Below are 27036 nucleotides of genomic sequence, written 5' to 3'. Positions count from 1 at the left end.
TAAAATTTTACGCAGTACAATAGTTTAAATAAATAAATAAATGTACGTTCATATATAGAGAAAATAAAGTTAGTTTGAATAAATATACCTGTACTGACAGGTCATGCCGTATCCAAAGTCTCGCCAGAAACCCGTGTCCCTGGATATCACGAGTTGATCTCTCTCGGGTGGTACCTCGCGGCCCTGGAGCGTGTAGACAACGTGAGGATTGTACAAACTGAAGACAATGGGATAATAGACCTTGCGCCCGGGGGCTGTATTCCACCGACACCTGCGACACACAGAGTTCACCCAATTTCACTCACTACACTTCTTGTTGTACCGACTACCTCGACCAACAAACGTAAATATAAATGCCCTTAACTTAAGTTTCTTGCTAACAAATATTCCTGTTTGCTATGTTAATTTATTGTTTTGATAAGCTTCTTCATTACTCTAGAGAATTCATTATCACAGAAGCGAGTCTTAATTATCATTCAAATTAAAAACTAATAGAAGTTTAATAAATGAATTAATAAAATAGCTAAAGGTAATGACTAATTAATATAATTAATTTTCTGACGTTTCTAGTGAGGTTTTAATTTATTTGCGATCAAAAGCTTGGCTATTACAAGACTGAAATTATAATGAAAACTACCTGGCATTAATGACTTGCTTTGGAATTGGTTAGTTAGAGTTCAGAGAAAATGATGAGCCAATTACAAGAGAGCTAATATTAGTACGGAGACTTTCTGGGTACTTATACTATCAAAGCTTCAGTCGGGTATTAATTTTACAGTAGAATGGTTGCGAGTTAGGAGGTAATAAAAAAATATTAATTCAATTCCAACTTATAAATTATAATGCAAGTAAAAGAGGAAACCATACCTATCAAGAAATCTTGCACTAAAAACAACATCGACATCACACATGAACAGTAAGACATCATTATCACCAGTCCAGGCTCTTTCGGCCCCAACTCTCAGTCCTTTGCCCCTCGAGAAAGTTTCATTCAAGGCAAGCAGCCGTAAATTCTGATTGGTGCCACCAGTGCCACGTGTCATCAGCACCCTCGACATAATGGACCTCGCCTCGGAGAGTCCCTCGGTGCCGAAATAGACGACTGTTAGGTGGACTCTGCGATCGTTTTTCAAGCCAATTTTCACAAACTTATCCATAAAGCTCTGAAAAGTACCAGTTCGCCCTGACAATGGAAGTATTATATGAATAAGCTCTTTCTCTCGGGCATTCTGTTGCCTCTGGAGAGATACAAAGTGAATCGGAGCATAAGGTCTCATCATAACGATCTTCGTGTACCCGGAATTCGTATTTGTTTGGGTTGAAACTTGAGAGCTTTTGTTGAGGGTTTTAGATCTAAAGTACATTTCATACTGGGTACCGGTCGTCGGTTCAACCCGATACAGACCCTCAAGAAAATCCTCTTGGGTATACTTGCTCGCAATAGAAGACACATTTTTATTGAGCGTATCTACTGCCTTGGCTAGCGCCTCCAGCAAGTCTTTTCTTTTAAACCCGATCGGCTTCTCCACGACGCGTTTCCCCAGTCCCAGGTCCACGGGGTATAGTCGTGAGTACGTAAAGTGACTGAAGGCTATCAGCTCGTACTCGTTATTCAGCGGTAGGCCTTGAGTTATTTCCGCGAATTCGACCTGACGCCTCGCTGCCAAACAGTCGCCGATTTCGGTTGAATTCAATCCCGCGAGAGTTTCTCCGTGTCCAGCTGGTCCCCCTGAAACCAGACAAATATCGGAAATATAGTATGAACTTTATTAAACACTTAAACTGTCAAATTTTATTATTTTATTGCCCAAGTTGACAACATACTCAATGTAATATAACATAACTATTTTATAGGGTCTTAAATCAAGGTTTGAAACCCGAAACAGTGTATAAAAGTTCGGAATTGAGTACTGTAAAAAAATAGTGAGTTGAGTGGTCGGATAATAGCGACTGCCGTTACGGAAGTTGCCCAAGAGTTGGAAAACTCCGGATTGACTGACAAGCTATAGCTACTAAAACAACTGTATTATCGAAGAAGATAAAAAGTCCCGGCTTTCAGAACCTTTTCACTTGGGGATAGAATAAAGTTGAATAAAACCAGAATCCAAAGACCTCTGAGTCTTCCTAAACCATCGCATTCTATAAATTTCTTCCGGATTATAGTTTTTGTCCCCACTATTGTACTTTTACGTTAAAATCTCAAAGCTCGTAAAAAGCATTATGACTTTAACTACAAAACTAGTCACGTTTTCCGTAAATTTACAGCTTTTCTATGCTGAAAAGTACTTGCTACTCAATATAGACTGCATCTGCAGTAAAGAAGCATTCTCACATCCCAGTTCCGTAACATATTATTATTATTATTATTATCGTTATTACAACAATACTTGGTCTTGCTCACAATCGCATGCTTAAAACCACTCGGACGAGAATCATCCGATTACAGTCATAACAAAATCCCCGTCATTTAATTGCACAAGATAAAACGACATTTATTCCTTGCTCCGTACATATAAAAAAGAATCGTCTTTAATTTTTTATTTCCTTGCTTGCATTGTGATTAAATTTTTTGTACCTTTACAAAATCCTGAAATTAAAACCGCCGTCTTACTTTATATAATTCGAGCACTTTGAATTATCGTCATTACCGTAACAATTACTATTGATGAATTACCTGGCTAATTAAATAAAATACCGTCGAGGAAATTGCGTACTTGGAATCGCTCAATAGGAAAATGTAATAAATTTATTACTAATAACTGAGAAATAGTATAATAAACGCTTTTCATGTGCACAGTAGAAGACATGCCGGATGATGAAAGGTACTTTATGGTTTTGAGAGCTATTGTTTTAGTACCTGGAATATATATATTAATGGATCATATATATGTATGTATATCTAAAGCAAAATTAATAATGCTATCATAAAATTTAAATCCTTTGATTCAATTTTAGTCTCATTAACTAATTAACTTAGTAATTCTACGGCATATAATAATAACAATATTAATAATTCAGTGTAAGAAAGCCGGGGTAAGTCCAGATGGTGTAGGTGTTAAACTTTAAAATAACACCGCCGCTGGTATCAATATTCTTTACCAGTGTTAAAAAAATTTCCCCGTATTGAAATATTTTTCGGTGTTAAATATATTTAAATTAATACTGAAGCAGTGTTTTCATTAATTAATTAAATTATTGGTGATTGAAGTGGTGGGTGTAAAATTGTCTAATTTAAAAACGTCAGTAAAATTCGTAAGTCTAGGCCGCGGAGGTTATTAATTTTTAATAAAAAGTTTCAAATGCAAATCAGAAAGCAAATATTATTATTTAATTTGCACATAATTCAAATTGATTAAATGGGTTTCTTATATACATGCTGTAAAATGTGAATTGATAATTGCATAAGATGACCAAAGTTCGCAGTCTTATCTACTAACACCTGCTATTGAAATCTGCGCAGGTTTATCTATGCCTGTGTACATATAGAGTGAAGGAGCTGGTGATGTACTCAGTCTCGTCGACACTGAGCTTTATAGCTAAGCCAATTCATATCAGCTTTAAACGTGTATTCAGTAACTAAAGCTCAGAGGACTGATGCTTCACTAATAGAACATGAGAACCAGACGTGTACTGTTTAACTATAAGATACTTAGACTTGAATTTTCAGTAACCTATCTCGTTTACTTTGGCTTCAAAGATGATAATTTATGATAATTTTTGATGATAAAAAAAAATACGAAACCTGTTAGCTGAAGTATCTGCAATTTGAGACTGCGAATTTCAGCTGTGAGTCTCTCGATTTCGAGTCTCGTTTCTTCTTCACGTTGGTTTGCCTCAAGTAAACTCGCGGGAGTTATTGGATCTGGAACATAGATAAAGAAAGTATGAGAGTAATGACGCATGGATATTTACTTTGTCGAACAAAAGTATTAAGTATAGATTCGAGCGTATTTTTCAATACAACAACGAATAAATATCGCTCGCGGGTCAGAAATAAAGTATTGGAAAAAATAGTTGAATATGTAAGTGAATATGGGGTTGAATATATATGAAAAGATAAGCGATGCAAAGGAACCTGTGGTAAAGTAAATTTGAGTTGAGGATCGTGCAGTTGGATAGAATGCCGCTCTCGGGTCTGACACTCAAGTGCCTGCGGCATTTTCTGAGCTCCAGCCTACTGCAAGAGTATGGAAGCTGAGGCTTTAGATGAGAGAAAAACTTTTCCCGCGAATTCATCTCGGAAGTTACCGGTAGCCTATTTATGAATTCAACTACACCCGTATCCTCGACAGTTATATTGACTCGGTTTATTTTTTCGTACTTGGATAGATTTTAGGTTTGAAATTCAAACGCTCCAACAATTTACGGCCACGAAACTTGAACTTCTGGCTATTTTATGGCTTCGAGAATCCTAATTTTGCATACAAGAATCCGAGGAGTTTGCAGACGATAAAAAAAAATACCAGACTTACAACAAAAAATGTAAACGGTTAAAAAAAAATAACTGACTCGAGTTTCATCAGCCCGACAACAACTGACTTATTTCTTCTTAAGTACTCCAAGTTACATCCCTCCGGAGTCTAGAGTATCCGTGTCTATAGTTTAAGCTGAGAAAAAAAAGTTAAAATAAGGAAAAGGAAAAGGAAAATAAAAAAAGGTGGGGCCGGGTTTACGACCTGTAAAGGATCGAGCACAGAAAGTACGATAAATCGAGCCGGTTTTTTCTCTACCTACACTTCTCTTCACCGAGTGTAAGTGAAATAAATGTCTTTGTTCCAAGTTTAATGGGCCACCGGCTAGAGTTACTTACTGCCGATATTCCTGTTCTTTTATTGTTAATTCTCTTACTTATACTCCATTATAATTTTATTTTTTCACTCGTAAGTTTATGTTAACTGATACATAAATTCGTTTCCTTCATAACCCCAAGAAAATTGACTGTCCAGATTTTTGTCACTTAAACCCTCCGCTGGATTTTAAATTTAATTTTCCTTCAGTTCATTTGATTACCAACCAACTAAATACAACAAAAAGTTTTTCTTTATATTTTACCAAGTAATTTATAACAAACAGAGAATATAAAGTAGATAAGTGTAAATATTAATGAACCCAGTTTTGTTATTCACGTGAAACAAGACGGAGCACCTGCTGTAAAAAGTATATAAGGAAACATTTTTTTTGCTACAAGTAGCTTTGTATTCAACGACCAGAAGTTGTTGGCCAGTAATTCAGACTTCTTCGAGTACGAGCCGAGGCGCAGGTTATATATCTCGATCTCATGGATTCTTGCCAGACATGCGCTTCTGTAAATTATTATCTTCCTTGTTTTATTAAACTATTTTTATTTTTTTTATCGCATAAAATTTCTAATTAATTTTTTTTGCTTAGATTCTATTCAAATTTTTCTATCACGATTATATTTTAAATGGGTGATCTGATCGCTTAGAGAATTTTATTAACAGCCACTTGTATACTCGATAGTAATCGATCCTTTGGCCCGCAGTGTAATTGGAAAACGCTTTGTAAGCGAGTGTAAATAAAACGGTGTGTAGGTGAAAATAGTAGCTTACAAATACAAATAAAGTTCTTCGATCTCCGTTACTCCCCGGGCAACATACAGAAGCGTGTATATAATGGAATTGCGTAAATATCTAGGTAAAGTAAAGCCAGCATAGTGGATCGGGCAGAGTCACGTGGATTGAGGGCATGTATGCACAACCCCGGTTGCTTCTCTGCTTCTCTCTCTGACCGACGCCAGTTACTTGGCTTCAATATGTACAAGCGTACGAATCGAGTTCGAATACTAGTTTCTCTGAGCCGGGGGTAGAAAGGGTTCAAATGCAAGTATGAGTGAGCGATAGCTGTGCGGCACGTAGAATCACACGTGAGATAGCCAGCGAGAGGGATCGAGAGTTGCATAGAGATGAGAGTACATCCATACTGTGCATAGACAGATGAAGATACTCGGGCTATTTCTGCTCCTGCTGCCCATGCTGACGCTGATGTTGGTGCTGATGCTGCTTCTGTTGAGATACGGCTGAAAAACTCGAGAAAATCTATTGATCGTGTTTATATTGTGTGGGTGGGTGGAAATCTCTATTTAATTTCAATATTTATAGAGGTAATATTCAGCTATGATATCTTGCTTTTTATTTATACTTTTCATTGAGTCTCGTATTAAATTGATATTTGTTTCCGTTGATTTATAAATTTGCATGAATGATTGCTAATTTTTTCTATTGGGTTTAATTACAAATATTCATCCCTGAGAAATTATTTTCTGTATCGATACTGTCAACTTATTAATATTTCGGAAGGAAAAAACAATTTTGTTGTAATTAAATTTCCTGATTGATTTATTTGTTTCCCATCAGGATAATAGATCCTGATCCATTGAGCGTTATAACTCCGTGGGTTCGCCGCGGGCCAATTCTGGGTTTTATTTTTCCGTTTCCTTGATCCATGGGAAAGACAAATAAAGTTACTGCGATAAAAATAGCAAAAGACTGGACAAAAACGCGAAAATAATTGGAAAGTTTGTTGTAACAAAGAAAAAAAAGCAGTATCTATATGATCAGATTAAACGAATCGAATCGAATGGTTCTTTAGTCCGACACCAGTTTCCGCAGAGAAATAGCCTTGGTAAGTTTTTCGTCTACTTCGACTACAGCCAGCTCACTATTTCAACGAAAACTACAACTACGACTCAGTGACCTATAGTAAGTAAAAGCTGGATAAAAATACAAGGGATGAAAATAGAAGAGTGGAATAAAGGATGGTATCAATAGATACGACGCAGCGACTGGAAAGCGATAACGTCTTTTAACGAAACTCGCAAAAGCATTGGATTCGATACGGTTTATCTTAGCTTGGAAGCCGTGGAATTCCGATGGCGATTTCGTTGGACCCCAAAACTTCTTACATTCATTCTTATTCAACTTATTTTTATCCCCAGCGCTTTCTTGTGCCCGATATCTCTCACAATCTTTCTTTACGAGCCCTTTCTCTTCCTCATTCTCATTTGCGTAATCCAATATACAGTCTAACTCTCGCACGAGAGATAAGAACGTAAGCTAGGTCAGAGACTTTCCTCTTCTCGAGCTTATACAGACATAAATTTTAAAAAGAAATACAACCTACTTTTTACTCATTTCTTTTTGGTTTCTTCCGTATACTCTGTGCTTGATTTTATTTTTTTTTTTTCGGATAGCTTCCACTTGTGACAAAAGGGCCAGCATTTTTCTCAGCAGACCGATAAAATCTCAGACATGGGAAAACTCACTTCACGGTCCGCATCATTCTCAGAGTAATTTTCATGGGTTCGCGTCACTGGGACCAGAATCCGATGCTTTCAACCGCGGAAATTCGTGTACTTGCTCGATGAGGGCAATCCCCAGAGATCTTATACTCCAGTGTAGTACGAGTTTACCCTTCTAATACTTGGTTCTGTAGAGCCAGTGGTTTTTGCTTATTCTGTTTCTTCAAATTGTCCTCACTACTATGGAAAATCCTGGTTGCTCATGCTCCGAACATCAAATTAAATTCTCATGGTTAAACTTGTCTTCTATTTTTAATTAGCTAGGAAATACTTCGTACACAAATAGATCTCAAGTCAATTCTTAAAAAATTGCAGAATAATTTTAAATCAAAATTTACAATTTTTTTATTTTTTATACTGCTCTGTAATTGAATAGCGAATTATATTTGTATTTATTCTAGTTAAATTATAATGGAAAGTATGGAAAAATTATTTTTAACATCCCGCTGAGAAAATTGTCAGTTAAAAAAAAATATGCAAGTTATTGTCTAATTTTTTCGCTCGAAAATAAAATTATTTTTTCTTTTAATTAATAAGGGCAGTTTATTTAGCGTGAGCCCTGTACATTTAATAATACACCTGAAGAAAGTAAAAACGTCAACCTAATTGCCGACGAGTGTATAGATTGAAACTCTGTGAACAATGTAAGTCACTGATTAAACTTTGATTGCGTCTTATGTAAGGTTCAATTGAGATCGTAATAACTCTTACTTGTTGCGCTTAATTGCAAACTCTATCAATTAATAATTTAATCTACTTTCGTGTCAATCAGTCGCCGACCAACGATAAAAAACTTTTTAATTACGGAAAAAAAGTTTGTTGATAAGATAAAAAGTAAATTTTCATGTATACGGTTGATAAAATTCAAGTGATAGTAAGAAGCAGCATAAAAGCGTGAAGTACATCTTTAAAAGTTCTTTTCACACGTTTCATCTCAGCAGTTAATTTTACAACGCGACATTCTGCTTTGCGTCTTATAATATTCACCCGCCATCTTTTCCTTTTGCTTATTTTTTTCTTAACATTATACTATACCCAAAATAAATAAAAATATACACCGAGATTCCATGAATGCGAATTTTCCATTTGCGTTCAACAAAATAAAAAAATATAAAATAATATCCGTGACTTGAATAATACATTCGCCTGATAGAAATATCATGTCTAATAATTTATTCCTCTTGAAAATATATTTTTTATATTTTGATTTTTTTTTACATCAAACGTGACGTGGTTTCCGTAATTATGTAACGAGATTTCAAATATCGAAAAAGTTTTCCGAAAAAAAAAAAAAAAATAAATAAGCATGAAAAGAAAACAAATAGGTAGTAATGTGCGATATTGAGTAACAGAACTCGAAGACGTAAGATGCGCGAAAGTTTTTCTAATTTCAAAGTTGGACAAGTTGAACGAAACAGATGCTTGGTCCGCAGCCACTTGGAATTCTTTCTTTCTATCACAATATAACGACAGTGGAGCGGCTGAAAAAAAAACTGAAAACGAAAGGAGCAAAAGTCGGTACTCTCGCCCCTACCCTGGACCTCAACAGAAGCAAAAAGCCCCGGGAATTTACAAGTTTAAACTTTTGTTAGTCTTGATAAAATACTAAATGACGGAATGAAAACTAGAAAAAAAGCAGAATATTGTGAATCAAAGTTGAAAGTAAATTAAAAAATTTTTAACTTTGATATTGAAGTTGGTTTTAAAAATAGAGTGGTCGGTGTGGCTGGGTATAGTGATTGAATTAAATGTAATAGTATTTAATGTGCGTACAAACGAACGTAGATACAGTGATTGAATTCAAGTTCGAGTACACTTTAAAACATGTATTTTCAGGTAGACAAGACCTCGATGGTTGCACCGACAGCGACAGTAATTTCGAGTGTGTTGGCAAAGCAAGGGGAACAGTAATAGGTGCTCTCTGTGTTCATCAAGGACCAGCACACATCGCAGCTTCCTGTCACTCGATCAAACATTTCAACGTCGCTACACTGTACCAGAGCTACGGGTGGCCTTCATTTCTAACTCTCTGTGCATTACATTGAGTGCTTTAGCTCGATGTTAACTCTCGGTACATATTTGCATCGGAGTTTAACTTTTATGGAGTACATAATATCAATTTCCAATCAGCCAGGTAACTACAAAGAGCCAGGGGCTATTTATAAAACCACCAATGTCTCGTCTGTGCCCTATATTGGGCCACCATCAGGCTGATCAAGTTAGTTTATGCTTAGTAATTTGTTAATTTACTTTTAGTTTAACGCGCAGGAGCTTAATTTGTGTGGGAGTGTTTGTAAAATAGCAGCACAATTCGATAAAGGGAAATGTCGTTAGGTCTGGACAGAAATGAATATTCAGATGGCGAATAGCGAATACCGAATAGCAACTTATATTATTCAGTAATACAAATGTACGCTCGGTTTTCAAGATAGATATATTGGCGCAGTGGATGTATGTACGGCTCGAAAGCTTGGGCGTCTACGGTTACGGTCTTGAAACTAGGGTGAGCGAACACACCACAATGTAATTATGTCATCGGTTCTCTCTACCCTATTCAACTCTTGATGCGATATATATATATATATATTCACTTCATATCGATATTCCCGCTCTTCGCCAGAATAATTAATTATATTAGCTTCGCAATTTATTATTTCATCAATAAAACCAACTAATTTTTTTTTAACCCCACAAAATTGTTTTTTTGTAAAAATTTAATTATAAAAATATGCATCCTCGGTGAAAAAAATTTGAGCGCATTGTAACCATCGGACTTTTTTCAAATGGAAAAATTTTTTCTGTGATCGAGTGTCAATGTAAATTCAGCTGCGCTTTGATCTAGTGAGTAATTTGACATTTATTTTTCGACTCATGTTTACATTCAAAAATTTTTAATAAATTATTTGATAAATTTCAATATAAAAAAATTTACGTAAAATTTAATTTCATTTCATTTTCAAAGGAGAAATATTTCCATTATTTTCACTAAATTTTTTTTCAAACCTTCAATACTAAAATGTTTGATAGATTATTTTTTAAAATAAATTTGAGATTGATATAAAATTTAATTATTCGTTGCATACTTTTTATAAAAACTCAATATTTTTTTATTTAAATACATCGATATGATCAAAGAGATTTTTTTTTATTCCTGTAGAGTCTCCTGACTAACTCTCTTGCCATATGCAGCCGCGAAATCAGAGTATCTGTGATTTTTAAAATTAAAACTCGCAATTAAATATTCAAACTCTTAAAAAAATAAAACCTGTGCGATTTAAATGAAATCAATATTCTAAAATTAATTTTTGACGAACTGAAATCGTTATAATTTAATTATCAAAATATAAAACGTCAATTTAAACGATTTAAATAAAAAAAAAAAAAAAAAAAAAAAAAAAAAAAAAAAATGAGTACCTTGCATTCTTTCATAAGAAAAATAACGTAATAATTGTGAGCATATTTATCTAAGTTGATTATGACCGCAAACGGTTTATTATTCTCCTAAATTACTTAGTATAAGTCATTAGGGGAACATTGAGAAAATTTATTCACGCGTTTAATTACTTTCTCGGTTTTTCCATCGGCCAAGTCGCCATTTAAATGAATTAATTAATTTTATTTTATTCCCAGTTTGCGAGAGTTTATACAACTGAACAAAAAAGTGTTAATTAAAGTTAAGAGAATCTAAACAAAAAACCCTATCTCTATACATTTATATTTTTATTATTTTCTTTAAAACTTTTTTATATTTTTTTACCAACGATAAACTTTTAATGATAAGCCGGGACTGAGTAAAACAATAAGCCAACTCAAGTACTGAAATTCCACACGATTATTAATTATTATTATTATCATTATATAAAGAGAATAGTACTCTATTTATGTTGATGTTAAACTAAAGACTTCAAAGGTAAATCAGTAAATCTCGTCGGCCTCATTTCCACCTCGGAAGCTCTCGACCTTTTTGCACAAATAAAATTAATCCTTTTTTCATTTCCTTCTATTTTTATACTCAATCATCTTTCTCATCCCACTCGATAATTCTCTTTAAGCCTCATTCTCATAAATAAATCTCTCATCCGAGATAATCCAAATAAAGCAATTTCAATTATTTTAACTATTTATATTACAGACTGTAATAAAAAAAATAATAAATCGATATTCTATCGGAAATTATCGTATGGTTGGAATATTATAACGTAAATTTCCTGGGGGTAAATTTAATTAATGGTAAACAGAATTTTTTACCGCCGATATATCAAAAGCAAACAAAATTGATAACGTTCATTATATTTGATCGTTATTAATTAATAACATTATATGTTGTGTATTAATTATTTAAATTAAGGGAGGGGAGATTGATGGAGGGAAAAATACCCCGGAACAACTATAACAAAAGTCTTATAATCTTGTTTCGGAGCTACTTAATGTCAGTGTTTGTATCCGGGTGTGTCGTCGTCGTGTCGTCGGGCACGCAATTTACGAGTTAACTCGGTTAAAGTAAAAGCCTTTTGCACATCACTACCGGGAACCCCAAAACATTTGTCCCACAACTTTGTGCACAAACAACTAAGTGCAAACATTATTTATTAAGTGAAAATTTATATAACATTATTTATTCGAGTGTATGAATACATATATATACATATATTAAGGAAATTAAGAAAATTGTGTGACAGCCTTTTTCCTCAATAAATTAATTTAAATTATTTGCGTTTCGTCGACTGTAAAATATTTGCAGGGTGAACGCAATTCAGAGTAAAATTCTAAAAAAAATTATCTATTCATTCTGTATACTGAGTGATTTTGTTTGTGAATCCGGAACTCTGTATTATTTGAAAAATTTTAATCTAAATTTATTTGTTTTGATTACGGTCATAAAATTAAACCGTTAAGTGACGTAAAAATATTTACAAAACTATAAAATAATATATTTGTTAACTTACTGTCCAATGAGTAAAATAATAATTAAAAAACAGCGAATAGAATAGTGAAATGGGTTAAATTGTTGTAGGCAGGCAGTCACTTTTCGACCACAGGTAGCTAGTAAATATATAATTTAATGTAATTAATGATAATGGACTCACCAGCAGTGTCAATGAGGTCAGTGTCCAAGTTATTGAAGCCACATCGATTGAGGAACAGCAGTGACAATAGAGATAGCGAGCATACGAGGACGAGAAGCCTCGACAACAGTCGAACTCCCAAAACGCGTAACATCGTGTCTCTGCGTCGCCTGTAATCACACGCGTTCCACTGTAACACGATTCAATTTGCCTCGTTGGCAAACTATATCATGCATTACTGTTACTACCACTATGCACACATTCACACACATTAATACACTACATACATACATACAGACATGCGAAAGAGCCAGTCCAATTCACTACTCTGTACCAAACTCATCCGCGGTAGGACCTATTACTTCTCGTACTACTGTGTACACACGAAATTTACTTTACTCCGTGTAATTTACCAGTAGATTATTGCTTCACCACCTATTACCTTGTTAAATAGAAAAAAAAAAAAATTCTATATAAAATACTGAATAAAAACGAAAAAAAAATGACTACGAATAGATAACGTTTTATGTCTCAAGGACATTTACATTTACACGACGAAATTAAAGTTGAAACATTAAATAATGAGAATAAATCCGAGGTCTGACAGGGAATAAAATAAAGAGGTCCAGGGAGTCTCGGTTCAAAGTTATGCCTCGGTGGTGCGGCAATGAAATATCGTTTCTTGCTATTCGCTTTTACCCTTTCTTTCTCTTTCTCATTCTCTTCTTTCTTTCTCGCTTCTTCACTCGAGAAAACCCTTTCTGCTATTTTTTGCTTGGGTTCAGTTGCGTTGCGCGGACAAGGAGGTTCCATTCTACAGAGCTAACAGAATCAGGAGCCGAAGTAAAGGCGCAAGTGGAAGTAAGAAGCAAAGGAAGAGGAAGAGGGAGCAGAACAGAAGCAAGAGTTTGGCCCACTGCCAGAAGTTAGCTGTCTAAATCAATCATTGCATTTCCCCTCGTCTTACTCCGGGATCACGTTTCTACCATCCAGTTTCTCTTGATCCTCTCGTACGGAGATCCCCCTTGATGAGCTTAACTCACAACTCCGAATCGACTAACGAATCCGTACCGCACGGTGAATCCAATAGACCTCGACCGGCTGCTACCCACCGTCGACGAGCCCCATGCACTCGAGTAGATAAGAATATCTTTGGTCAGACACGTAAATTCCATTTGTTTCTACATTTGTGTTTGTTTTTTTTTTTTCTGAATTCTACGCGAGTTTTACCGTAGTTTAATTTCAATTGCCGTGGGTTTTATTTTCTGTTTCGCGTTTCGAGTCGTGATAAAAAAAATTTTATAGCTATCCGGCTAAAAAGTTTATCCTGTTTAAAAAGTTTTTCATAATAATGAAAAGCTCTTTCTTGTTGGAAAACTTTGGCTGTGGCTAAATTAAATGCATCTACTTAGTTGTCATTATTAAATATTTTTATTTTATTCAGACAAACAATTTTTAGCAAAAATAAACAACAAAACTCCATTGACTTTTTTTTTTTTATTTTACTTGACGAAATTAAAATTATTTAAAACAAGATAAATAAAATGTTTATTAGACATTTTTGTTCTCAAGAGAATTTACAAGCCATTCCATCTTAATGCAACTTTATATCTGTATAGATAAAGTACGTGTCACGTCTGAGCTGAAGAAAAATTCGTCCGCATCGTTACTTTATATCCGGTGCACGTAGAAAACGCCGTGACACATTTTTAAAGCCACTGGTAAAGGTTCCCGGCAGTTGAGTACAGCGACGCCTTTTCATCTTCGTCTGTCCGTAGATTCGTATACTCGCACATACTCGTAAGTTTGCGCTCATGCGTACTCTCCTTGATCTAAAGGCTCACCACGTAGCATACGTTATTACGATAAAACTCCCACCAAGATCCAGCCCTTAAATTTTTTTATTATTCCATTTCCTCGGTCCAGATCGAGGCCAAATTTCCAATAACTCCATAAAAAATGTTATTACATTAGTAGGAATTTTTATCTGAGTTATTTGAATCGACATGAAATTTACGGTGGTTTTAATGGGCGAATAAGGATGAGGGAGTTCTGATGGGAATAGAGAAAGGGAACGCGATAATCACAGACGGTAATGTCGTTGGAAGGAAGCCCATTCTGTGGGCTTTTGCCATTCGTCACGTCTACTTCTCCAGAGAATAGAATAGAAGAGAAAGAGAGAGATAAAGATAAAGAGAAGATCCTTTTTAAAGAATGCGCAAACTCGTTCTTCATTAAGAAGACGTTACACTAATACAAAGAGCATGAAACCGAGCTCACGGAAACTCACACTCTTCTCAAGGGTCAGAAGTACCCAAAGTATATAACCATCAAACTGAGAGCACGTAAAGTCGGTCTCATAAATTTCAGAAACAGCTATTTAATACATCCAAACACGCACAACTTAAACTACTCTGTCAGGCGATCCAAGATAGTCACGGACAAATAAATCTTTGGCATGAAATCTTTGTTAAGTTAGGAACTCAAATATTACCGCTAAAATTCAAACGACTTTATTATTATTTATTTATTAATTAATTAATTATCTTTGCAATTAATATACTAAAGTTATGACTATGAGATATGGAAATTTTAATCATAAACTTCAACTCGAGTATAATTAAATTAGGCCGTATGGATATTTGTTTACTTTTAGTATAAATATTATTTAGAATGCGAGGGCACAGTTGATGCAATAAATGTTGGAGTGATTTTAATTAAATTTAAAACAACTCTTCGGGAGGTCATTTAACAGAGGACGGTATATTAAATTATGTTGTCGTTGTGTTTACAGAGCGTGAAGAACTTCCGGGACAAAATCACCTGGGCGATATAAATATAGATACTGAGATATAACTCTATATACATGTATATGTGAGTTATGGAGGTCGCACATGAGATCGCGGTCAACAAGAAACTTAGAGATGAGTGAAATGAGAGGGAGAATTATAAAGAGTCTGCTTTGTCGTGGTTTGTCCCGTGGGTTTTTCATACCAAGTAAATTCCATCCAGAAATTTTTTAAAAATATTCGAATGAACCAAGTAAATTATTAATATGAGTATTAATTTACATGCTGCTATTAATATTATATAATATCAGATCCCGGAAACTTAATATGACTTGAAATTAATGTCTATATTTATCTTGGCTTAAATCAAATGGCTTCAAAGCTGAGCTTTGGACTTTATCACACCAGAGGCTCTTATATATCCCGTATGTATAATTATGGAATAAAAAATATAAAATCTATAAGTACTCACTTCAAAGGCGATGAAGAGATCTGAATTCTGGTCATATGAATATTTTAAATCTGCAACAAACATAATAAATATCATTAAAAAAAAACGTCTTACATATAAATTAAATGATTTCTTGACGCAAAATAATTTTCGTTTTCAATTAATAATTCAAAAAATTTATCATGGCAAGTAAACATTTTGTTGGTACGATTATTTCTATAGAAGTGGACGATTAACATATTGCATTGTTGTACATAATCTGAGTGCACATAAAGCTAATCTAGACCCAGCAAGATTCATAATATTTGAGAAACTCGTGTTATCTCGTCACCATAAACTGACTATACATACTGGACGAGTCTCTCCGGATTTACGGAGGTCATAAACCATCATATTAGCAGACTAAAGCAGCACACGATCCGCGTGTACGTGCCAGCCCAGACGGTGCAACTAATTAGCTCTTACCCCGTGTAATAATTCAAGACAGAAGAGGGTTACGTCAACGCGTGACGAACCGAGAGCCCTCACAACACCAGTAATAAAAAAAATAATTTCTCCAGTTACTCTTAGTGCAGTGTCTGGGGGAGACGGGCAGTCGAATTATAATTTGAATGCTAAATGATAGGGCATATAAAGGCAATTGACTTAATCACGTGGATCCTCTTGAAACAAACGGCACACAAGTGCCCTCGTCTGCTGATCATCCTCGCATTATACATCTACATATACACGATGAAATACTAGAATGGATGATGAGGACGATGGGAAGCATACTGCGAATAAGCATCATGTCAAGTCAATTCTCAATATTCACCATCAGTTGGCCCCATCCTGGTTATCATCACTCCCGACCCTCATCTCGTCGGTCTACACCGGCTGGATTCCATCCATCCCAACTGATTGGTACCGGTTGGCTGGTGTTTCCTCGTTGCTGGAGGTTAGGTACACGCAATCAGCTCTCTGTTTGCTCAGGCTACAGCTTGTTATCCCATTTGTATGCGCGCAGGTGGACGAGAGCTTTGAGCATCGGACATCGGACATACGTCCCTCGTCTCATACAATAGAGCCTGTCTCATTAATTTGGATTTAACTGGTAATCAAAGTAATATTGCACTCGAATTCATCACTCTTCATCAGGGTTACGTAATATTTATACCTATAAATTACACATTACCTTCAAACCATATGTTTTCAAACAGCTGTAGATGTTTGCATTTATTTAACGGTTCCCGTGGGCTATAAAGCCGCGAGCGTTGATGTAAAATGTACGTAGATACTTTATATATGGATGGAAAAGGTGAGAAAAATAAATCCCGGGATGATATTATTTTAGTGACGTCAGTGAAATTTTTATGACACCGCAGTACGAGGTAATATCGGTCGGAAATTGGAAGTGGTAGATTGAAAAGAAGGTAGAGAAGCCGTAACATGTAATCAAGTTTGAATAAAGTACATATTCCATCGGAGATGGATATAAGAAAAAGCCAAAGAGAAAAGAATAAGAGGGATTGCCGGGCTGAGGGCTGAGGGCTGAGAGCGGAGAGTTGAGACAGGAAAAAGGAAAAATCACCCAGGAAATTGGCTCCTAATATAAATCAAGATGGGCATCCTCTTCCTTTACTGAGTCCTTATCACATCCCATGTGTCCCGCCCACTCTCCCTTCGTTCTTCTTACACTTACTCATTCCCTCGCTCACTCTGCACGTAGTGGTTCCGTGGTTGTTCGAGCTGAGGGTCCAGGGAACTCCCTACACTTACTCGACCTTCGTCATTACTCCCTCGTTCCTCGTCTCCATCAAATCGCAGGCTCATAGCCCAAGGACTTACCTCCTTCATCAACCACAGTAACTCATTTTCTGGTATTACCCAGCATTATTGTAATACTCTCCCCAATCCCGTTCGAATTAATTATTATTTAGGGCGTTTTTTTGAATTCCATTGATGCCATGCCTTCATATATTCAATTTATTTAACTAATTAAATATAAACACTCCAATATTTCATGATTCCGCAGCATCGGGCTCAATAGCTTTTGGCTTTGATGTCAATATTTGATATAAATTCCCGACTTACGGTCTACTAAATCCATAATTTTCCGTTGTAAAAATATGCCTGTGTCTATTTTATTTGGTGAAAAATAATTTAATACAAATAGTCTTATCATATATGTATCTGATACTTCTCGCATATTAAACTGGTTCACTCAATCCTTCATTCTTTCCAACGTAAATTTTAGTCAAATTTTTTATTGTCAATAACAATGGGGTAAATATTGCATGAATATTTATAATTAAAAAAAAAAAAGGTCGTACAATATTCATTTCAACTCTGTCATCAATTTCATTTGATTAAAAATATTGATCATCAAGGTACGTATCATCTGATCCGGTTTTTTTATTTAACAAAGACAAAACATGTTAACAAAATAAAATATTTTCTAAACAAGCGAGTGAAATATTTAAAAGAAGTCTTGTCATCGGGTGACTGTAACATTGCGTGAAGTTTCGATTTTATTTATAAAAAAAACCTCGGATTCACCGTCACAGAGCATTTTTAATCAACGCTACCGCGGAAAACGGTTTCGAGGACATTGACGTGCAGACTGTCGACGCAACTGATATTACAGTCGTAAAAGTTTCATGAATCAAGCCCCGCGGGAACAGCTCCAACGAGGTCGTATTTCCCTTACTCTTCGTTCTGCAAAACACTGTTGTGACATTTTATCCTGGTTTTTTTCACAAATTGGAAATTGAAAATTCAAAGGACTAAATTTTCATTCCTTTTCTCCCATTTAAACTCTCGCCTATTCAAATACTCGCATACATTTTTCGTCATTTATGTCACTACTTTCGCTGGCCTTTATTGTAAAACAAAAGCATTTACCTTTTTTTTCTTTTTTTTTTTTTCTGGCGAATAAATTTAACAGTCGACTGAGCGAATCAATACTTCTGATTGACAATAAATTCAAACGAAAATAGGATTAAATGAATAAAAGTTGTATAAAGCGGACAAAATAAAAAGTAGGCAATATGTCAAAATGGCTAAAACCATCGTCAAGTTACATTTTTAGTGACTAAATAAATTGGATTGACGGTTACGGCAATACTAAAAGCTTCGCATGCTTTATTCACTTCTCCGTACATCTATACGCCTATATATATTTAGTATAATATAATATAATATAATAGTACACCACACTATATATAAAAGTAAAGTGGGGTGGACTAAATGTAATATAGTGGTAAGAATACGCAGAAAACTTAGTAAATTGAAAATCTTGAAAGCTGAGACGAGCAGAAAGCTTTCTCCGCGTATTCACTCCACTTGCTATTTTATTAATATTTTTTCCGTAATGCAGCCTCACTTTAATATAAATGAAAAAAAACACTCATATTTAGATTTTTTACACATGAAAAATTATAAATTATTTAAAAAATATGAGGTTCATTTCTTCGGCACACGTTTATCCATGTGAATCATAAATTTCTTTTATACCCAGATACTATTTGTGTCGTTGGTGTTATTGGATATCTGAAAAAAGATCCGACGTCTCTATTTGAAATGAAATATGTATTTGCATTCTCGGAATAGCTAAAGCCCCTTTTCCTTGTACGAGATGAAACTTTATGTTGACCTCATTTTACAGTCAACTTACGTCGCTACTTAAGTTTCAGCCAGTATGGTATCTTGACGTATCTTACTACAATGAAGACTTTATTTAAATCTGCTATACATAACTTACTTACTAAAACTAAATTAACTATTTATCGAGTAACGCGAAGACTAGCTTTGCGATCGATAGCTATCTGGGCGCCACCCCATTGGTCGATCAATCGCCCGACAAACCTGCTGCACATTGTTCGGGGTATCTTAAATATTTATATGGAACAGGAAAAAAGGGGTAGGTGAAGGAAGGGTATCGTTACTTCAGTTTCCGAGCACTTAGCTCGCCGACGAGGGATATCGGGTAAAAATAGCTCTGCAGAAACGCAACACATTCGTCACTCCGCATAAAAGGATACTCACGGGCTTCCTTGCAGTCCACTGCTATATTTCATTGGATTCAATATCTGTGTATCTATATATATATATATATATACGAGTTTTTACCACAATTCTATTCTCACAAGTTACTCGTTTATTCACTCAGCTTCACCGTCTGTTTAAGTGTCTCCGTTTCTCAAACTAAAGCGGCTTTGTGAGCAGTGACGTAAGGACCCATATAGGATCTTATTCTTTCTCCCTTTGCCATCGGAGAACGTCTTAAGTAGGAAACGTGTCATATTTATAAAAAATGAAGCTATAAAATATCCTTGGTCAGTGGAATTTCAGAATATGAGAAAATATTTTTTTTTTCTTATCGTAATACTGTTGGTTCTAGAATTACTATTCAGATATGATAAGAATATGATCGAATTAAATTTTTGATAAGCTGCAGAGGACCAAAAATTCGATTAAATCTGTCATTTATTATAAGGTTCAATATACACTAACGCAAAAAATTAAAGGAACAGAAAAATTTTATAAATTTTTTAGTGATTTTTGGAAGGCTGTAACTTTGTGAAAAATAATCTATCGAGATTTAAAAAAAAAGCATTTTGTAGCTTAAAATCTCTAGTTTACGTGCATTTTTATTAAAATTTTTTAAAAGCTCCAGCTATTGTGCAAACATGAGAAATACTACAAAACAAAAAATTTCTAAATTTTTTTTTCCGAAGAGCCTAGCTTTTCAAAAATGAAATTAAACCTTATTCTTATCATTATCTACTAATATGTCGAATGCATTTTAATCATGAAACCAAAAGTACTGCCCTAAGAAATTGGGAATTAAAGAAAACAAGTTTACATTTGTTTTAGAATTTTCTTAAGAGAATTTGTATGCATTGTATATTTATTATTAAAAAATATATTTTCTTATTTGAATTCTGGTGAATATTGCTACTGCAGATACACCGTGTCATTTTCTCACCCTTTCATATATATTTTCCAAACATACATTTATAGGTAGAGATGGAAAGAGTGTGTGTGTCTGTGTCTGTGTGAGTACACTTGGTGACATGGAAGAAAAATTGTAAAAGAAAAATGGCAAGTGGAAAAAGTGGTAAAAAGAAACGGCTGCGAATACTAGAACCAGAGGAAGTAGGAGGCGAAAGAAGAGGCAAACATCTCGCGGGTACTCGTTGAGTGTTTGTATGTACACGTGACCTAACGTATGTGTACATATATACATACTTGAGGGTGGGTTGAAAAAAAAAGAAAGGAGAGTCGCATAAGAGGCGAACGGATATAGAAAGCTAACATCAGAAACGGGTTGTACCTTATGAACTTTGGGTTTTCTCTTTTAGCTGGTTTTCCCTCTGGAGCTGTTGTAATTTTTGGCCAAGTTCCAACCAGCTGTATTGCCTTTACCTCAAAACGACAGAGACAAAGGACGACATCAGAACTAATAGAGTGAGTAACTAAGTATTAAAAAAATGTAAATGTTGCAAACACTTTTTCCTTTTAAATCTCTTAATTTCAATCTCCCATAAAAGCTCAAATATTTTTGCTGTCTAAGTTTCCGCAGAGTTAAATGCATGTTTAACGTCAAGTATGCAAATGAAGGTTGTAACGCTGCCAAATATTTTTAATTGTTTCGTTTTCAGTAATAACGCAACTGAGGCTCAAGAGTTTGGCAAAAAAACTAAACCTGGCATCCATAATCCGTGAATCAGGATTAACCCTCTTGAGATGGAATCTCATTAGGTCAACTCAACTGTTATATAACAAAAGATAAGAGTCCAGAGAACTGTTGGGATTACATAAAATCCTCGAGTAATCCAAGAGGACTGACATTCCGCAGCAAAAGATACAGCCACTCTTTGTTATTCTATATTTCTCTTAAACATCTAACATTAATTTCGTATTTTGTTGTGTAACAAAACGTAAATTCAGCGACAAATTTTACAAATGACATAGTAACCAAAAAATCCAGGCACTCTAATAATGGCAACATTTTAAAATATTTTTCTCTTATTACATAAATATATAACGGAGGGAAATGCACGAGTGATAAACGGGAAATTTTTTGCCTCGATACCTGGACGTAATAAAGCATGACGCCGGGAGTTGAGAGCGATGTAGCCGAGCAAGCTTTGGGTTATGAATGCCGGTGAGAAATGAAGGTAACTTTGGATCGTTTTTCAAGATTTTCCAAGCTCACATTTCTTTCTATTCTGATGATCGAGACGGAGCACGAGCGGTCGCATGTCAGTAGTACCCCCTGACGCCTCCAGCTACCAAATGAAACTCTCTTCATCTTTCTTTGTTCCTTTCTTATATTATTACTCTTCTTACTCCCATTTTTCTTTCAATAGATATATGTATAAACTACTTTGCTCAGTACGGCAAAGCTTTCGCTTTTCAAACGAGCACTGATCGCTTCCGGAGGGTAGGGCCGGGTCGCGCCACGGGAACTCGCAATCGATTTTCCTGAAAAATGACTTGGAATATTACGAGAGCAATGGGAGAGAGCCAGCCGCGACGAGGCAAGCGTGAAAACTTGCTAAAGAAAAAGAATAATAATAAAGTAACAAAAAGAAAAATATATTTCAAATGTATATATATAAAGATGCAGGAGAGCCAACATAAAATCTTGAGGTTTTACTCGCTTCAATTCATCAAATGTTAAACCCAAAGCTCTTTTGCTTGCTCACTTTTAAAACTCGGACTTTGCCTCTCGAAGCTTTGAAATTTCGATTATTATTATCCATCTTATTTTTTATTCCGATTCACATCAAAGAGTCCACCGAAAAGATTAAGTTTATTCAAATATTTCAAACGATTTTCTTCTGCTCCAAGTGATATTTTATTTAAATAATGAGTGCACATGCTTTTATAAATTTACTATGACAATTCTCGTAGTCTCTTCTGCAAGATTTCACCACCACTTTGAGCCAACGTGCCGTCATGTAAATGAGCTACGAATTTATATATGTATATATGTATTTGATGTAAATGCTGTAGATAGACAAAGACCAAGACAATGACGATGATGACACACACATGTTTTTATGTATAAACATATATCCGGGCATATATAGCGTGACTCGTTATAAAGCCACATTTAAACGTACAACTTCCTGAAGCATTCAATGCAACATACCTTCCTTCCACCACCAACTAACTGCATTAATTCTATTTCCAATTACAAGTCACTTGTCTTCTGTCTCTCCCCCATCTTGTTTTACTTCAAACGTTAATTGACACAGTCTAATTGAAAATTGCTCCGAGCCCACCCTCAAAAAACAAACACACAAATTACTTACTCCACGTCAAGTCGGCCTTATTTAGTGGCAGTCCTGAATTAAAAGCATTGTAAAAAAATTTAAAACCCAGCACTGAAAAGAAAATGTTATCGATTTTATTCAGTATTTTATCGCATTAAAGTACAGGCGATCGGTTATTTTATGTTTAGCTTTTTATTTTGCACTCCCAGTGTATCGTGTCGTTTTCCCTGCCCACGATCGCAGTAGATTGATTTTCCCTTACGGCCAATAGTTTCTGATAAAAGAAAATGAAAAAATAATAAAACAAAATCATCTCTCTTTTCTTAGGGAAAATAAATAGAGAGAATTATTTATATTTTAGCTACATATATATCACGAGATTCATCTGCCTTCAATTCCATTACTTTTCATTTATTTATTATTTTTATATTTTTCCAGCAATGGGAATAAAATATTAATAATTCATGACATACTCTACACATCTCTTTCTGCTAGTATAATTCACGGCTTTTTAGATAAATACATACACGAGAAATATCTTTCCAGAAGATATTCTGCTCGCATTTATGTACTCTAGTGTACCTTAATACTTATCTACATATCGTCGTGTTTTATAGCAAAGTCTACACTTTACACTCTTCTCTTCAGTCTTCTCTATGCTCTAGACTAGCTTGTTTCATTTTCAATGGGCACAAAAAAAAATAAACTCAAACAAAAGAAATATGCCGTCAAAGTGAAGCCAATAGCTCACAAAAACACGCATGCCTTTGTATTCCGAGCTCCTGCTTCGTTATTTTTTAAATTCTTATTCTTTTTCCTTAGTAAGTAAGAAACAAAAAATTTTCATATTTATATATATTTTCTAGCTCTTTTTTGTAGTGCAGGTATAACGGGCCAATGATATTGTGACTCTAGTATTATATAGTTTTGATATCACGAGTGCTTTTACAGCGACTCAAGTGATTGCATGGGAATAAGCATTTTCATTTTCACGGCTCAACAAACTTTAAATCCTTTGACGTTATGCAACTACTGCTTTCAATGTATTACGTGTCAACGCAAATTCCATTGACTTTTCTATTTTCACCTCTTATTTACTATTTTCCAAGTACTTTTAACTTTGCGCTCTCAAAACGTTCAATTTTTTATTCAACACACATTTCATTTGAAATAAAATAATTAATACTGTAAAACTCTTTAATTAAAATTTTTCATTAAGCTTTAAAAAAAATAATTGAATAATGTCTCTTACTTTTTTTTTAATTAAAACTTTATTGAAAATTTCCCGAGCTCATTGAAATCGGATTTAGTTCACTACTCGATGAAAGTGAAAAATATTTAAAATAAATGAATTATTTCATTTTACGGCCATTAAAATGGGCTAAAAATTCATTAATTAACGGTGAATTAAATTAAGTTTGTTATAATATAATATTATAGGGCCCTTATGTGGTTTATTTTAACTATGACGTAACAACATTTAGACTAAAGCTTTCATCCAATTTTCCACCAGCTCCAAAGTTTTCGCCAAGACCTCACTTGCTTACCGCGGAATATAACAAGATTAAGATACTCCGGAGTGTTTTAAGTTTCAATAGTTAAAGGAATAATAATTTAATGCAGTCTAATGTTGCATTACTTGAAAATAATAATAATAATAATAATAATGTACTGTGAGATTATTTTATTCATAAGACATGTAGCCCCTAATGACTACACGAAAAAAAATAATCGGTAGCTGCTACCGATTATTTTTCGGTAGCCGCTACTGATTATTTTTTGGTAGCTGCTACCGATTATTTTTCGATAGCCGCTACCGATTATTTTTTTTCATGCATAAGACAATGTACAATAGAAAGTGTACAGTAATTTACATCGATTCCAGGTTATCAAATTATAAATTTTGAATAATAAGATAAAACGAGAAGAAAAAAAAAGAAAAATTTAAATAATAATAATGGAACGGGTAACGTAATTGCTTACGAAATTACAACTAAACGAACTACGTCATTGGCATCTTATTTTCTGTTCCTGATGTAATCAATAATTGTAACATAATATTTTAAAGTTTGCAAGAGTCGAAGCCGTGGTGATCGATAGAGGTAACGAGTTCCAAAATGCTGTACCCAAAATAAAAAATGACTTCTGATAAATTTTTGTTTAAATAATTGGCAATGTATCAGTTCTGTTGTTATTACGATGCGTAACAATGTTGTGCTTCAATTGAACGGATTCTTAATAATAATGATAATAAATTCGGTACTACAATAAGAATAAATATAACAATATAAAATTACCTCTATCGTAGTTGTCGCGGATCTTGAGATTTCATTGTCATCCTTTTGAATCGCATTTCTGAAATCACACAAATTAAAATTATTATGATTATTATTTACAGAAATTGTAATAGAATTATTATTATTATTATAATTGTATTGTTGGCAATGAATTCGTAATAGAGATAATTGTGAAGATTGAGTGAAATTTGAACAAAGAGACATATCCCATTGAAATCTTGATATCATTGCGCTTAAATCGGGATTATTAGCACACCAGGCGTTACCAGCACATCTACTGGTTCTAGTACTGCTGGTGCAAACAAGAGCGGTTATACTCATGGCTCTTTACTGCATATTGCCGCAGTTTCATATTTCAACGCCTGCCGCCGGAGGTGCTCCGGACTCTGCAGGGAAATCATTTCAGTTGGTTAAACGAGCAAGACTGCTGGCTGGTTACCTCCAATGTCTCCTCTATTTCTCTGATTTTACTCAAAATTAAAGCCTTCTAGCAGTGGAAAAAAAGATAAACTCAATTCTAATAGACCGCTTTACTCAAATTATTTTACAACCCAGCAGTTTGGCGCTAAATATTAAACCGCCGTAATTTAAATAATTTATGTGAAATTATTTACAACAGCTTTTAACATTTAAAATTAGTGAAAATTATTACTTGAAGGAAATTGTTCACGAGACTGTAAAATACGAGGGACAAATAGCGAATAAGACGAAGCATAAAAATAACTGATATTGAAAAAGACGAAGAAGATAGACGTCATAATAAATTCAAATGAAATTTTATTTTTATTTTATTTTTATTATTGTGGATTCATTTTTCTATCCGCTTTGAGATAATAGAGAAAAATAGAGGGTAAAAAGGTTTATAAGCCAATAGACTTTTCATTTTCACGTAGGCATAATCATAATAATATAATTCAATCGGAGCGGCAAAGCCGAAAAACTTATTTGCCTCAACAAAACCTGAGTGTAACGGCGTAAAAAAAATTCAATTGGAGTTTACCAATCTCATCATTGAGATAAACATAAAGAAAATCTGGTGAATATCTCGAAAATAGTATAATGAAAAAAAAATTTTATCCATATATTCAAATGGAAAATAAGTGAATACTCAATTCCTAGCGAAATAAATATAAAATGTGGATGGAGTTTATTGGGAATGATAAAGTGAAAATTAAACTCAATCGAAATAGTAAAAATAAATTGTAAAAAAACGTCAACACGATTTCACCAAATAGACATTGAATCGATCAACGTCGTCTGGGGTTTACAAATAACGAGTGTTCATTCCGTGCGGGACGTCTTTGCTGATAGATTTAAAACGAATCCACCGCATTATTCTTTCGTACTAGTAGCCAAAACCTTTACGAGCCATTTTCATCCCGTCATCCATAGTCTCTTCGCTATCCACTAGCTTCACTATCCTATCCTATCCTATCAATATCTACGAGGATGTCGCTTGACAGAGACTCGTCTGCTGCGACACATACATACATAGATATAGACACATCGTGAAACATGACGTTTTATTTTCCGTCTATTCATTCCGGCCACTACATCCAACATTTCATACGTTTTTCCTTACTCAGCAGATTGAATATATATATTTATACATACGATGATACCTGTACCTATCCCTCAGTACTTCTGATCATACTTGTCGGCCGAATGTAGATCCTAGATTTTTATTTACATTCGTATTCATTCGTCCAATGCAGTATTGAACTTTGCGATCGTCCCGAATCCGAGTTCTACATCCTGCGGTTCCTATATATTTATACTTCTTTACAACTTTCACCTGATTTCCACCGAAAACTTTTCTACACCCACTGAACCACATTTACCTCGTT

The 27036-nt window shown here is 34.5% G+C and overlaps 1 protein-coding gene across 1 annotated transcript in view; it reads right to left on the bottom strand.

Moving 5' to 3' along the window:
• LOC103578840 (chondroitin sulfate N-acetylgalactosaminyltransferase 1) overlaps window positions 1-27036 on the bottom strand; it is a 43598-nt gene that overhangs the window by 4071 nt on the left and 12491 nt on the right. The window contains exons 2-7 of the mRNA XM_053741226.1: window positions 25190-25247; window positions 15646-15695; window positions 12406-12554; window positions 3743-3862; window positions 868-1729; window positions 89-271 (exon numbers count right to left, since the gene is read on the bottom strand). Of these exons, the coding sequence (XP_053597201.1) occupies window positions 89-271; window positions 868-1729; window positions 3743-3862; window positions 12406-12554; window positions 15646-15680 (1349 nt within the window). The 5' untranslated portion in view covers window positions 15681-15695; window positions 25190-25247. The remainder of the gene's footprint in view (window positions 1-88; window positions 272-867; window positions 1730-3742; window positions 3863-12405; window positions 12555-15645; window positions 15696-25189; window positions 25248-27036) is intronic.

Source organism: Microplitis demolitor, chromosome 8, assembly GCF_026212275.2.
Source record: "Microplitis demolitor isolate Queensland-Clemson2020A chromosome 8, iyMicDemo2.1a, whole genome shotgun sequence".
NCBI lineage: Eukaryota > Metazoa > Arthropoda > Insecta > Hymenoptera > Braconidae > Microplitis > Microplitis demolitor.
This window is presented reverse-complemented; position numbering and strand designations above follow the sequence as displayed.